This window comes from Heptranchias perlo, chromosome 12 (genome assembly GCF_035084215.1).
Source record: "Heptranchias perlo isolate sHepPer1 chromosome 12, sHepPer1.hap1, whole genome shotgun sequence".
Classification (NCBI taxonomy): Eukaryota; Metazoa; Chordata; class Chondrichthyes; order Hexanchiformes; family Hexanchidae; genus Heptranchias; species Heptranchias perlo.
The window spans coordinates 23,399,970-23,415,299 of NC_090336.1; the positions used below are offsets into that span (position 1 = coordinate 23,399,970).

Consider the following 15,330-nt stretch of genomic DNA (forward strand, 5'->3'; position numbering starts at 1 on the left):
ATGTTAGATTATTTCTTAATGCAGGCATGATCAATGGTGCGATGATGCAATTGCATCATGAATCAGGTGATGGCTCATCTCTATTCATAATCCTGGTAAAACACCCAGAGTACATAGCGGCCCTTTAAGAAAACCACCTGAAATGACAAGGAAAGATGGCGTTTTTAAAAAAATGCTCCCCTCTTTGAAGGCATGGACTCATGGTGGGATGTGGTTCTGTGGGCACCTGCAGACCTTTACACCTCATCAAAGTGATCATTCTTCATGTGTGAGCTTAGATCATTAGTGTTAGCAAATTATTAGATCATGGTGGGGGGGGGGGTCCCACATGACTGAGCCCGATTCTGTCCTCACCTAATGCACCTTCCAGCAGGAGTTACTAAGTAGCAACCAGGAACAGGAACCTTTTTGATTCTCCCTGCCTAGTTCAAGGACACCAAGCCCGATTGTAACACCCTGACCACCAGAGATCAGCTAACTCATGGCTGGGGTCCTCGTCGTATGTGGTTAAGATCCAGGCCTGGCAATGCATTTATTAACTGAGTCTTTTGGGGAATGACAGTGGAGGGATGATTTTTCTCTTTTCCGTGCCTGGAGAATGCTCTGTTCCCAGATGCAAGGAAGAAGAAAAGGGAGCAGTTGGTGAATTGAGGCACAGCACACCTCGGGAATGCTGTCTGGTGACTAGGGTGAGGGGCACGGGGGGGGGGGGGGGGATGGAGCGGGGGAGTGGGGAGAAGAGAATTGGCCCTTAGATGAGAAAACGGCGAGCCAAGAATAACAATTCACAATCAAAACTGACCTCAGTTTTTGTGGGGAGATTAGGGAAGAGGAGAATTCTGTACTCGCTGTTAAAGCCCAGGCTCTGTAACCCTGCACCGTGATGTTTACTAACAGTGCTGAGAGCTCCAAGGAAATCCTGGCTGGACTTCAGACAGACTGCCAGATGCTGTGACCTCTATCAGTACCCAGAGATTAGGCTCACTGTATCTTCACTTAAGCACCATGCATGCAAATGTAGAAAAAATGTGTCACTGCAAAATAATTTTTTTTTCCATCCTTTATTTTTTTCCAATCTCCTCCCCTGATTCTTTCTGGGAGCCAGCTCCCCTGGGGCCAACTATCTTCCATTACCTCACTCGAGTGGCAATTCTTCACATGTCAGCCCAGACAGTGTGTGTTGGAGGCAGTCCAATCGGGGTGGGTGGGGGGGGCATCACAATTAAATCCAATCAATCCTGATTGATTTTTCCCACTTCTTAACCCAGAGGCAAATTGTAGCGTTCCTGCCCTGGTTAAGATCAGTTAACTCAGTACATGCCAGGGATTTAACCAGTTACCCTGGGGTAACTTTTAACCCCCAAGAATAGGTGGGTTGGGGGCAGGTGGGGAGTAAAAATCCTCCATTTTCAGAGTGGGACCACATCCCGGCTCCAACACGCCTACTTCTGGGTTTAACCCAGGCAGGTTTGAATGCGTGTGCACAGCAGACACCAGGAAGTCCCTCTCCCACTTAAAGCCAGCAGGCCAATACTTAAAAGGGCAGCGTACCCCATTGAGATACTTGAGGGACTTAATATTTTGTTTATTGGAATCATAAAACAAATTTAACTTTACTTGTTTGGGTTTCCCATCGCTTCCCATTCACGTCAGGTGAAAGCAACCAGAACGGGCCGAATCCACGAGGTGAATGCCTTTATTGCACTGCTTGTGGGCCCGGAGGAGCAGAAGTGCTTCATCCAGGCCCAACAAGCTCACCTGGCCGACAGGACCCCCGCAATCGGCCGACTCCACCGGCCATGGTAGACCCCCCCCCTCACCTCCGACTCTTTATCCGATCTCCAGCGACCTCCGATCTCTTCCTCGGCTCCCCCGATCTCTTCCTCGGCTCCCCCGATCTCTTCCTCGGCTCCCCCGATCTCTTCCTCGGCTCCCCGATCTCTTCCTCGGCCCCCCCGATCTCTTCCTCGGCCCCCCCTGATCTCTTCCTCGGCCCCCCCTGATCTCTTCCTCGGCTCCCCCGATCTCTTCCTCGGCTCCCCCGATCTCTTCCTCGGCCCCCCCGATCTCTTCCTCGGCCCCCCCGATCTCTTCCTCGGTCCCCCGATCTCTTCCTCGGCCCCCCGATCTCTTCCTCGGCTCCCCCTGATCTCTTCCTCGGCTCCCCCGATCTCTTCCTCGGCTCCCCGATCTCTTCCTCGGCCCCCCCGATCTCTTCCTCGGCTCCCCCGATCTCTTCCTCGGCTCCCCCGATCTCTTCCTCGGTCCCCCGATCTCTTCCTCGGCCCCCCTGATCTCTTCCTCGGCTCCCCTGATCTCTTCCTCGGCTCCCCTGATCTCTTCCTCGGCCCCCCCTGATCTCTTCCTCGGCCCCCCGATCTCTTCCTCGGCCCCCCCTGATCTCTTCCTCGGCTCCCCCGATCTCTTCCTCGGCCCCCCTGATCTCTTCCTCGGCCCCCCCGATCTCTTCCTCGGCCCCCCCGATCTTCTTCCCGCCCCCCCGCCCGATCTCTTCTCTGGCTCTCGGACCTCCTCCCCGGTCCCCCAAACTCCTCCCTGGCCCCCCCACCCCCGATCTTCTCCCCGGCCCATAATCCCCCCGTCCCTCCCTCTGATGCCTGGCTGCTGCAGCAGGCCTTCCTGCCGGACAGCCAGCCAGCCTGTCAATCAGGTGGCTGCCAGGTGCGAAAACCGGAACTGCAATTGGATCGTGACTCGCCCACTTACCTTCCGGGTTTCACACCTAGAAATCTTCTTCCCCATTCCCTTCCTGGCTTGCAGTTAAAATTTCCCCCCCCCCCTCCGCTGTTTTAGTCAGTGTGACTAAGCTCCAGTTCTCGTCTTTAAACCAGTGCAGTTGGAGTGTTGGCAGCAGTTTGTTGAGAGTGTAAGGGGCATGTTTCGATGCTGTGGTGAGATTTGCTTGGCAATTTCTTGCTCTGGATAACACCGCAGTGTGATGTAGAGATAATCACTCAGGTCAGCAGGTCACAATCGACACCTGCACCTTATTATACAATGGTGAAGTTGACCTGCTTTGTATGTGAAAGTATTAATAACCCACAGAGTCGAAACGGGACACAAGTGCACTTTAACCATGAGAGCCTCCTAGAGGCTGATGATCAAGTGCAGGACTGAGAACAAATCTCAACTGGGCATGTTATTTAAACAGGATGGTAACTGGATGGGTAATTACTTTGAATGCTAAATACCCTTTCATTGCACACTCCTGAACAGGATACAAGAAAAAGTTTCTCATCTAAATGATCCCTCTCCCACCTCTGCTGGTCTCTAACCTCTCTCTCCATTACAACCTTTCTTGTCTCTTCTCTATTTCATTGCTCCTCCACATGCCTCTCTTGTTCCTCCTAAGCTCTAAATATTCTGCTGTACATATTCTTCCTCCTCCTTATTATGTTGATATCAAGACTCATTGTATCATCCCCTGCTCTAACTCATTCTTTCCCATGACCGTAAAATTGTGGAAATCCAAACCTCCCACAGTTTTCCCATTGTTCCACAATCAACAGGTTTTTATAGCCACTACTTCTTAATTTACTCTTCTTCTCTCCTAGTCCTGGTGGTATCCTGCACTATGGGCCTGGGCCTTTCACAAGACCACGATAGATATGGGTGAGGAAGGCCTTTAAGCCTGGCTCAGCTCATCCATCGCAGGATCCAATTGTTTCTTAAATGACTCCAGGGTTTTCACCTCCAATACTCTACACCAAATTCCATTCCAAGTATTGATCATTTTTTGCGTGAAGAACTTCTACCCGACGTCAGTCCTAAATTTGCCTTTTATTAGTTTGGACCTATGTCCTACTATCAAGGTTTAATTTCAATTTATGTTCCAGAAGTGATTGAATGTTTTGAGCGTTAAAACCCCCAGAACTCTTTCTACTTCATCCATCAACGCCATTCATGGAAAACCTGGAAGCACAGGTTTCCCGCAGGTCCTGACGAATTTAACGGCAGGACCCGCTTTAAATTTTTTCAACAGGTTTCCTGCCCGCAGCCAGCCAGATTGACAGTCGGGTAGCCGGGGAGTGGGACAGAGGTAAGTCCGACATGGCGGGGAGTCGAACATCGTGGGGTGGGGGGAGGGAGGTGGTCGGCCGATCGCAGGGGTCCGATCGCGTGGAGGTAAGCTTGGTGGGCCTGGGGGGGAAGCACTCCTGCTCCTCCTGGCCCACAAACAGTGCTTGAAAGGCACTCAACAGATGGATCCAGCCCTTCACACCTCCCTTCAGCTGCCGGGTTTCCCGAGGCCCAGGAATTCGGCCGGCAGGTGTTAAAACTAAAAGTTAAGTTAAATTGGAGGCACGGAGCCTCCTTAAAATATTTGACCGACCCGCCTTCTGAGAGCGGATTGGTCGCCTGCCCCCAAGCCACCTCCGTTAATACCTGAAGTGGGCGGGTTGGGGTCAGATTGCCCATTTTCTTTATTTTTAACTCCCCTCCCCCCACGCCTTTCCCCCCCCCACCCATCCTTGGGGGTTAAAAATACCCCCCCTTATATCAAAATCATGTCCTGATGTACGTCTACACACTTAATCAAGTTTCTTGAATAAAAAGTGATTTGTGAAGAGTTTTGCTGCTGTTCACTGTGAGGTGCTCCCAGCAGGAGCCCACAACTGCCAAATGGACACTCCCCAATGACTTCAGCCAATGAGTTGTCTTGTCTTCCATTTTGCAGAACTGTCAGTGTCGAGCCTGTTTTCAGGCCAAACAACGGCTGTTATTTTAAGTCTTGTTAATTATTTTTGTTATTGAAGGCAAAGCTTTCATTTTTTAAGAGGTTTTCTCCCTTCACTCATGTTTCTTGGACCTTCTGCACTTCCACCCCCATCACACAGCTCCTGTCATTGCTGTTTTCAAATAAACTACTAGGAGGTCCCCAAGGGCAGCGTCAGTGGTCACACTCCCTCTTCCTCCCTATGGAGAAGTATTTTGCTTCCACTCACATCTCATTGACTGGAAAAGGGTGAGAGACAGCCTTTGGGATTCTCTTCCTAACTGTAGCTGTTTATATAATATACTAGCAGATCTCCCTCTAACATTGCTAACAGTTGTTGGACGTTTTATAAGAACATTGGTGTAATGCCAATTAGCACAGGGGTGAACCTGGGATCTGTCAGCCTTGGGGTCGAGCGGTATTTTGAGGGGACAGGATTCTCAGGATGTGGATGCACTGGGAAGCAGGGTTCTGGGAACACTGGGAAAGGATCTGATCTGGGATCACTGGGAGAGGTGGCCCTTGAATATGGCAGCATTACAGATAGGAGCACTGGGAATGGGGCCTAGGAATTTGTGAGCACTGAAGGGGGGAGGCATTCCTGGGATCTAGGAGTGGGGAGGGGAAGCCTGGAAAGGCATCCTTGGGTCCGGCAGGACTAAGGGCAGGGTTTTGAAACATTGGGGAGGCTAGAATCTGGCACTATTGACAGTTGCTGGGATCTGGCAGCTTTTGGGGGAAGCAGAGCCAAGCTTCCTTGTGTCGGGGGAAGGGGGGGAGGGGCAAGAGAATAGGACCCAAACTGTCCTTGGCCCCAATCTTCCACCATCTTCCTGACGATCTGCCTCCTTTCCCAACCTGTCTGTAACCATTTTTGTGCCCTCAGATCCCCCACCACTTCCCCATATCAGTCAGGTCTTGTCCACACCAGCTTCTTAAAATAAATGGACAAAAAACATGGTTTGGGAGTGCACAATTTTCCATTATGGGCTTTTGCCAGCTTTTAGTGCACTATTAGCGAGTTTGCTGGTTTACAGTCTTTAATAAACATAAATTTCTCAAACAAAGAAAAAGTATGTAATAAACACTCAGAAGTTCATTGTTTTTGTAGTTTCCAAGTTTTTTTCACTAAGAAAAGTTTCTTAAGCTTCAAAAATGGTTCAGAAAATACATTTTTTAACTGAATTTTCAACAGCAATAAATATTAATCCATTCTTTATAGACAATCACTTTGTTTTCTTTTCTGTCAACAAATATACCATGATAACAGGTGTTTCTATTCACAGGTGCTGCTTCTCACACGTGGTGTCTGTGAGCAGTTCATAACAGGAGACAGCATTTTTGTAATAAAAGTCATCATCTACCTGAAATAAAGCTTTGAGAATTCAATCTCCCGTTTCTTTAAAAAAAACCAAGAAACTCTCAAATCCCCACTGGCAGAAGGGACACATCCTTCTACTCTTTAACTCCTGTTGATAACAGATTGCATGCTGAGAAATTCTGCAAAATGCTCAGAATACACAGATGTGAATGAAAACTCTCTTATTGTTTGTTGTAAAAATAACCACTCGAAACCCAGGCTTTTGAGACAGGCTGAGGCTTTGACCTAAAATTTTAATAAAGGTATTAAAAGACACAAAATACAATTCAGTGGGCAAATTGAATCCTGCTATTGTGAAATCTGATTTTTAAAAAAATTTTGTTTAAAACCTTATTTTGGATATAAGGAATTTATATTAGTTACGGAGAAAAAGAGGTGGCTGCAATTTTTTTCAAAAAGCATTTCGGTTCAAACTGTGATAGCTAAGGAAATGTTTGCACCTTTAGATATTATTTTCCCATTATAAATGTTTACATGGAGATTTTTAATATGAAATGCTGACATAAAAAATGTGACGCAAAATCATGACAACAGGAAGTAGAGTTTGTAGACAGGAAGTACGTGCCATATGCAAGATCTTTAGTATAATATAAAATAAAGGGTTAATTCTACAAATTCAGTTTCTTGGCAGGGAGTCTCACCTGCCAGGAGCTTATATTGAAACATTTCTAATCAGAAATTCAAACCCAAAAATATCAGTAATGTCCCTACAATCCACTGTAATTAAAAATACAATTTGGCTATTCAATCACTATAAATCAGTAGCCCTGATTCTATATTAGACATTACATGGCATAAAATAACATATTGTCTGATTCACCATGAGGAACGCCATGGGAAATCTGCTAGTATTTATAAAAGTCATGCATCTAGTTGTCCTGGAGGGAGCATGGATAGAATCTATTTGGTTAGAGTTAAGAAACAATAGAGGTGCCGTTACACTACCAGGTGTATTCTATAGGCCTCCAACTAGTGGGAAGGATATAGAGGAGCAAATTTGCAGGGAAATTACAGAGAGGTGCAAAAGCCATAGAGTAGTGATAATGGGGGACTTCAACTATCCTAATATAGACTGGGATAGTAATAATATAAGGGGCAAAGAGGGGGAGGATTTTTTGAAGTGTGTTCAGGAGAACTTTCTTGACCAGTACGTTTCCAGCCCAACGAGGAAGGAGGCAATGCTGGATCTGGTTCTGGGGAATGAGGTGGGCCAAGTGGAGCAAGTGTCAGTGGGGGACCATTTAGGGAACAGCGATCATAATATCATAAGGTTTAGAATAGCTATGGAAAAAGAAATGGACCACTCTAAAGTAAAAATATTCAATTGGAGGAGGGCCAATTTCAGTGGGATGAGAACAGATCTGGCCCGGGTAAATTGGAATCAAAGATTTGCAAGCAAATTGAACAATGGGCGGCCTTTAAGGAGGAGAAGGTTGGGTACAGTCTAGGTACATTCCCACGAGGGAGAAAGGTAGGGCAACTAAAGCCAGAGCACCCTGGATGACAAAAGAGATAGAAAAGGGGTGTATGACAGATGTCAGGTTGATAACACAAGTGAGAACCAGGCTGAATATGGAAAGTTCAGAGGGGAAGTGAAAAAGGAAATAAGAGGGGCAAAGAGAGAGTATGAGAATAGACTGACAGCCAACATAAAAGGGAATCCAAAAGTCTTCTATAGGCATGTAAACAGCCAACGGACGGTAAGAGGAGGGGTGGGGCCGATTAGGGACCAAAAAGGAGATCTACTCATGGAGGCAGAGGGGATGGCCGAGGTACTAAATGAATACTTTGCATCTGTCTTTACCAAGGAAGAAGATGCTGCCAGAGTCTCAGTTAAGGAAGATATAGTTGAGATACTGGATGGGCTAAAAATTGTTTAAAAGGAGGTACTAGAAAGGCTAGCTTTACTTAAAGTAGATAAGTCACCCGGTCCGGATGGGATGCATCCTAGGTTGCTGTGGGAAGTAAGGGTGGAAATTGCGGAGGTACTGGCCGCAATCTTCCAAACATCCTTAGATATGAGGGTGGTGCCAGAGGACTGGAGAATTTCAAATGTTACACCCTTATTCAAAAAAGGGTTTAAGGATAAACCCAGCAACTATAGGCCAGTCAGTTTAACCTTGGTGGTGGGGAAACTTTTAGAAACAATAATCCGGGACAGAATTAGCGGTCACTTGGACAAGTGTGGATTGATTAGGGAAAGCTAGCACAGATTTGTTAAAGGCAAATCATGTTTAACTTGATAGAGTTTTTTGATGAGGAAACAGAAAGGGTAGATGAGGGCAATGCAGTTGATGTGGTGTATATGGACTTTCAAAAAGGCATTTGATAAAGTGCCACATAATAGGTTTGTCATCAAGATTGAAGCCCATGGAATAAAAGGGGCAGTAGTAGCATGGATACAGAATTGGTTAAGTAGCAGGAAGCAGAGAGTAGTAGTGAACGGTTGTTTTTTGGACTGGAGGGAGGTGTGCTCCAGGGGTCGGTACTAGGACTACTGCTTTTCTTGATATATATTAATGACTTGGACTTGGGTGTACAGGACACAATTTCCAAATTTGCAGATAACACAAAACTTGGAAGTGCAGTGAACAGTGAGGAAGATAGTGATAGACTTCAAGAGGATATAGACAGGCTGGTGGCATGGGCGGACACATGGCAGATGAAATTTAACGCGAAAAAATGTGAGGCGATACATTTTGGTAGGATGAATGAGGAGAGGCAATATAAACTAGAGGGCACAATTCTAAAAGGGTTTCGGGAACAGAGAGATCTGGGGGTATATGTACACAAATTATTGAAAGTGGCAGGGCAGGTTGAGAAAGTGGTTAAAAAAGCATATGGGATCCTGGGCTTTATAAATAGAGGCATAGAGTACAAAAGCAAGGAAGTCATGACGAACTTTTATAAAACACTGGTTCATTCACAACCGGAGTATTGTGTCCAGTTCTGTGCACCGCACTTTAGGAAAGATATGAAGACCTTAGAGAGGATGCAGAAGAGATTTACTAGAATGATTCCAGGGATGAGGGACTTTAGTTACGTGGATAGACTGAAGAAGCTGGGGTTGTTCTCCTTGGAACAGAAAAGGTTGCGAGGAGATTTGATAGAGGTATTCAAAATCATGAAAGGTCTAGACAGAGTAGATAGAGAGAAACTGTTCCCATTGGCAGAAGGGTCAAGAACCAGAGGATATAGATTTAAGGTGATTGGCAAAAGAACCAAAGCTGACATGAGGAAAAACATTTTTACACAGTGAGTGGTTATGATCTGGATTGCACGGACCGAGGGAGTGGTGGAGGCAGATTTAATCACGGCCTTCAAAAGGAACTGGATAAGTACTTGAAAGGAAAAAAATTGCAGGGCTACGGGGATGGGGCGGGGGAGTGGGACTAGCTGGATTGCTCTTGCACAGAGCTGGCACAGATTCGAAGGGGCCGAATGGCCTCCTTCCGTGCTGTAACCTTTCTATGATTCTATGATTCTAGTGCATCTCCGTCACACTTCAGGCATCACATTTCAATATCAATAGAGAAAAAAAGACACACAAGTTTATGCTGGTTTTGTCTAATCTGGAGCTAGAACTCTACAAACACCTGCTTATCTGCAAACTTCGATCATCAACAGCAATTAACTTCTAATTGACCTCAGGATTTGCAACAATTAAAGGGCCAGGTTAGGTTAAATACAGCAGCACCTTAGCAGCTGAATAAGACATTGTACATTACATAATACAACATTCCCGTTGTTATAAAGTACCATATCCTCTGATTTACTGCGAGCAATGCCACAGGAAATCCACTAGTTATCAATTAACTTCTTATTGAAATGGAGCTGATCTCAGTGTAAGTAATTATTGTTCTAATAATTTACCACAAGACTTGCCTTCCCTTTTAATTCCCTTATTACCTCTTCCTCTGAGTCATGTAACGGTAATGTTCAGTGGTGATGACATTACGGTTATTACCCACATTCAATTATCTCATTTTTTATGAGGGTATTTCAGTGAGTTTCCTCCTTCTTCATCTGTCTAACCCAACGCCTGCGGCTAAGAGGGAGGGCACTTGCCCTTTTCCCCAATTGCCGTTGACTCCTGTTGCCAGCCACCAGAAGGTGACAGAGTTTTCTGGGCAGGGATTCTTCCCCGAAATGTTCTCTCCCCTCTGCTTGAAGACAATGCAGCCTCAGTTTACTGCTTCCCCACTCAAACTACCTTAGATTGGGAACTGAGTGGAGCATGACTCTAACTGAGGCACTGAATATTAGCACTCTAACATCTAATGTATTACCTGCACAGTAATCCCATTTTAACCTTTATTGGTATTATTTAAATTTTATTCAGACTACATTTTATATTACAACAGTAGATAGTAAAGGAAATGAGACTATAATATAATGTTTAGCAGGTGACCTTCATACACCACTGTGCACTGCGGCATAGTGTCACCTGACGTGTGATTAAATAACTGATTATCCATAGCAATATCTATAAGTATATACAGTGATAAGGGAAAATAGAAACTCTCAACAATCTGGACTTTTTTATGTTTAGAAAATATTCTGCCCACTTGAAGCCTGAGTAAATCTTTAGAAAGAATCATCTTTTGATATTCTGTTTTTAAAATCTTACCAGCTCCTGCACTGGTTCTGTGCATGTATCCAATGAGTAAACACTCACTGTCGTCGCTCAACCATGAATATTGACCATTGCCAAAGTACTAGAGGTTGATCAGAGCCAGAGGAGCTGTACCCTAGCAAAGATATAGCACCTTCGGGGAAAAAGGAGAGAATGGGAAAGGAAAGAAAAATATTCCTCTGAATTTCTCCCCTTCACTGCTGAAGGTGCAGACTCTTGCTAGGGTACAGTTCCATGGTTGTTGTCTGCCCTTCAGTACTTCACCCAAGCAACCATTCTTCAAGACCAAGTCATCTGTCCGAATATCTCCTTCTTTGGCTCGGTGTCCATTTTTTGTCTGATTACATTCCAATGAAGCGCCTTGGGATGTTTTCCTACATTAGAACTGCTGTAAAAATGCAAGTTGTTGTTGTCGTGTACAGAGAATGCATACATGATGTAAATCCATAGACAGAACTCACCCTCACAGGAATCCGGAGTTTAAAATGACTTTTATTTATGACATGTTTGTGAAGCAAGGCTTTCTCAAGGATTCTCTGTCATTGCAAGCATTTTGACATTATCATAACTGTAGTGTTCTTCCTGTTATTGTATTGGCAGAATAGCAGGCCATAGGCCAGGATAGCAAGGGGATGAAGCAAACAGTGTAGCTTCACACGGGTAACATGTACGCTGCACTTGTGCTTGTATTGTTATGGACTGACTCTGTATCATATACGTCAATAAATGTTTATGTAGCTTTTAAAAATGTCATTGAACTCAAGAAAAGGAAGGGGAGGATGAACGCCATTGTGAATTAGGGGGCAAAATGTCTTTGTGAATGGGGGCGAGACATACTGCCTCCATGAACTAGGGTAAAGAGTGCTTCTGTGAACTGGGAGAAGACGGGCAGGGAGAAGAAGTGTGTTCATTAACCGAGGGAGTGTCTCCACTGCAGGAGAGAGGAAGACTGCCTCTGTGACCTGAGGAGGAGGGTGCCTCACTGTACGGAGAGGGGGTGTAAGGTACTTCTGAGAACAAAGGGCCATGAGGGAAAAAAGAGCCTCTGGGAAGGAGGGATGGGAACAACCTTATAACAATTTTAAATATGGGGACTTTATTTACAAGTATGTGCTTTGAGTGAAACTGAAGGACTGTTCCTATTCACAAGCATGGTGCCATTCCCAGGGTTAGTGGAAAACTACAATGGTTTTAAAGCTATTTTAAAACAAGTTAACAGTTGTATACGTGTGTTTCAGACTCAGTGCCTGCTTGTCCACATTTGATGGTAAAAATTGTCATGGATTCAGATTCCTGAGCTCTTCCCCTGCGGCTCAGTTTGTCTGGATATGTGCTACTGGGTTACACGTTTCCAGAACATCAGGAATTGGCAGTCACTCAGCTGAGATTTAAAGGACTTATTTGTCACAGATCAGTAAAAATATATTTGTTAATGTCACAGGCCCGATACCCTGTCAGTGACAAGAGACATTACATTGTAGAAATGGGCAAGGGGCAAGTGTTATTGGTGGGGGTGCGGGGAGGGGAGAGAGAAGTTTTTCAAAAATAACAAAACATTACTGCACATTGCTGCAATCGCAGGAGTGGTTGTGAGGTAATGGGTAATTATTTCATTGCATTTTGCTCCTGCTCAGTGTTATGGGATGAGGTTGAGCCTGTTAGCAGAGTTCCTGCAATTGTTGGGATTCCCATCTCGAACAGTGTTTGCTTTATGGAATAATGCAGTCTGCAGGAATAAACAGAGGGTGGCAAGGACAGCGTGTTGTGGCTTGTGGGGGAGATGTGACACTGGCTGTCCAGTAGTGTGGTCAACTTACCGTGTGTTTATGGGTCTATACTTAATTTGTGTAAATGTTCTGCCCTTAGCTGGTCTGTATCAGGAGGCCCGTTATTACCAGTCACCGTTCCATTCTTGTATTCCTGATTCTCTGATACTTTCCCATGCTGTGCCACTCTTGTCACATGCTATCCTGTCCTATTGTGAGATTTCGCAAGTCATCCTGTTCATCCCATTCTCAGTAGTTGCACGGTAGCAGGATAGAACCGGATTTTGATTTAGTCTCCCTTTTTCGATGACCTTTTTGGATTGAACTAAGAGCAGTGTGGGCAATTTAAATCCGTGCTAATATTTTCAGCAGACATGGAGAAGCAGGCACGAGGTCTGAAATGTTACCTGTCCGCATAAAATGCAAATGGTTGCCACTTGTGAGTTAAATACCAAGTATAAGGAACTGGACCCTGTAAAATTGTAAGAAGTCTGAACAACAACTTTTATTTTCACGTTTAAAATATCTGTAACTTACGCAGGACAAACCATTTTTGGCTTGAAAGAAAGAATACAGTAGAGTCCAAAATGCAACAAAAAAATGTTTAAAAATTTAAAATGTTGGCGTGTGTGTCCCTTTGGCCCTCTAGAAACTATACCCTGTGTCATCAACACGTGCATCATCTTAAAAACTGCTGCAAAGCATAGTTTCATATACTCAGTTTTTGTTCCTCTCACACAAGTGATTGAATATCAGGAAAAACTATAGTTTAAATTATGACAATTTAAGTCCCACTGCACTTTTGGTGTAACTACTTGTTTTCATATGTAACTAGTTTTTGCTAGTTTTGAAGGTTGCTATGTATGACAGAGAGAGAGAGAGAGAGAGAGATATGATGGAACGATATATGGAACATGATGTTTCCTGATATGCTGGAACCACGGAAGCGTAGTGCTAAAGAGGGCAACCAGTTGCTGATAAATGATGGAGGGTGTAAAGTTAGAGGGATTGAATTGACTTTGGAGGGAATGCAGACGCTTGCAGAACCTTTCCTTATGAGATTAAATGGCGGGCGTGTGGTGCTGAATGAACTTTTTTCATTCCTTGCATTCTTATTCCTAAAATCACCACCTTTCTGCCTCTAGGACCTAGGCTCAAACCCAGCCCAGACCAAGTGGATAAAATTCTCCTTTCCTTGGTAACTTAAACACAATAAATTTGGCCTCTTTGCTGCAGACACCAGTTCAGAAAATATGAAAATGTCTCCAGCTGGCACCAAGAAGAAGTTATTCAACAAACAAAGAACACAAGCTTTGGTCTTGAGGTGGACAATGCTCATGGCCAGTAAGAGGCCAGCCTGCCTCTCTGTTGGATTATCTCATTATTCCTTTTTGGTAACATCTATATCTCTTTCTGTTTTAAGGACACGAAATCAATGGAGCTCTCGATACATCCAACATTGATACGAGTATTCTGGAGGAGTACATCAGTAAGGAAGACTCCACAGACATGTAAGTCCAACAAGTTACCTTATGACATGACATGAGAAGCTCAATACCAAACCAGGCGGTACATTTACAAACTAAACCATCACGGGATATGGTTTTTTAAAAATGGTGTAGACTCTTGCTTCAGCTGTATAGCTGCCCTCCATTGACCCTAACGACTTGACCTTAATGTTGCTGCACTATCTAGTTTAAAAATGACTATAAACCAATGAGCAATTTTAACAAACATCTTTGACATGACAACCTGTCCTATGCTTTTTTAATAATCTATTCACAAAAAATAGTTTATGTAAAGGTCCTGTTGGACTTGGGAGCATCTGAAATGGCAACCCTTCAAATACAGTTCTAACATGTAAAGAGGCACCATGCTTGTCATTGGATATTCACTGAAGTTATGTCGCACACATGTGATACACATTGTGCCATTGCAGAAGAGAGGCTTATCAAAAACATTCTCTGTAACGATGATATCTCTTTAAATAACAGTCTTCAGGGAAACCTCACTGTTTGTCCACAACATGCGATAGCCTTATTGCAAAGATTGTGGGGATGTTATTGAGTGGGCATTCTCCCATTGCCCACCATTTTGGCTGTTCTTGGCTGTTACCAGAGTTATTCATCTACTCCTTACACTCCCCTGAACATGGACTTTATGACTGCAAAATTGGCACTTACAAATATATAATTAAAAAATATATTTTTTAAAAAGTCACAAGTATTTATAAAAGAAATGAAATATTTGCATGCTTTATCAATTAATGTATTGTAGCGCAGGCTTCATCAATGAACTTTCTACAAACCCGCTTTGCATTCATTCAAAGTCAGACTTAGTATCTGAGGTAATTGTTAACTACTTTGGCATACATGCCAACCATCAGCATTTTAAGCTGACAGTCAGCATTTCAGGGTAATTTTCTGACTATGTATTCTTGACAGACAGCCTGCCTGCTGGGAGTGCATATTGAAAATATTGGTGTACATGTGCCTGAATTTCTGCTAAATGCTCCCAGCAGGTGAGGCTCCCCACCAAAAGTGCACAGTTGGAAGATGACCCGTTATATGCTCGTGTTTTAAGGATTCACAAGAAAAATCACCATTTACATTGGGATTAGAGGCTGTCAATATCAACCAATCAGATCAGATAGGAGGCAGGAGTGGAGGCTTTCAGAAGCAATTAGAGACACTGGAGCCTGTCTGAACCAATTGTTCAGATATTATGTTCTCCCACTGTTGGTTGAACACAAACTTGTGGCAGAAAACCTTTAAGATGAGCTGATGGTTTCTGAGAGAAGCAGTCACAT

The 15,330-nt window shown here is 44.3% G+C and overlaps 1 protein-coding gene across 1 annotated transcript in view; it reads left to right on the plus strand.

Moving 5' to 3' along the window:
• The window catches only part of myrf (myelin regulatory factor), a 277,298-nt gene that overhangs the window by 115,372 nt on the left and 146,596 nt on the right, over nucleotides 1–15,330 (plus strand). The window contains exon 3 of the mRNA XM_067993584.1: nucleotides 13,945–14,032. Coding sequence (XP_067849685.1) covers nucleotides 13,945–14,032 — 88 coding nt within the window. The remainder of the gene's footprint in view (nucleotides 1–13,944; nucleotides 14,033–15,330) is intronic.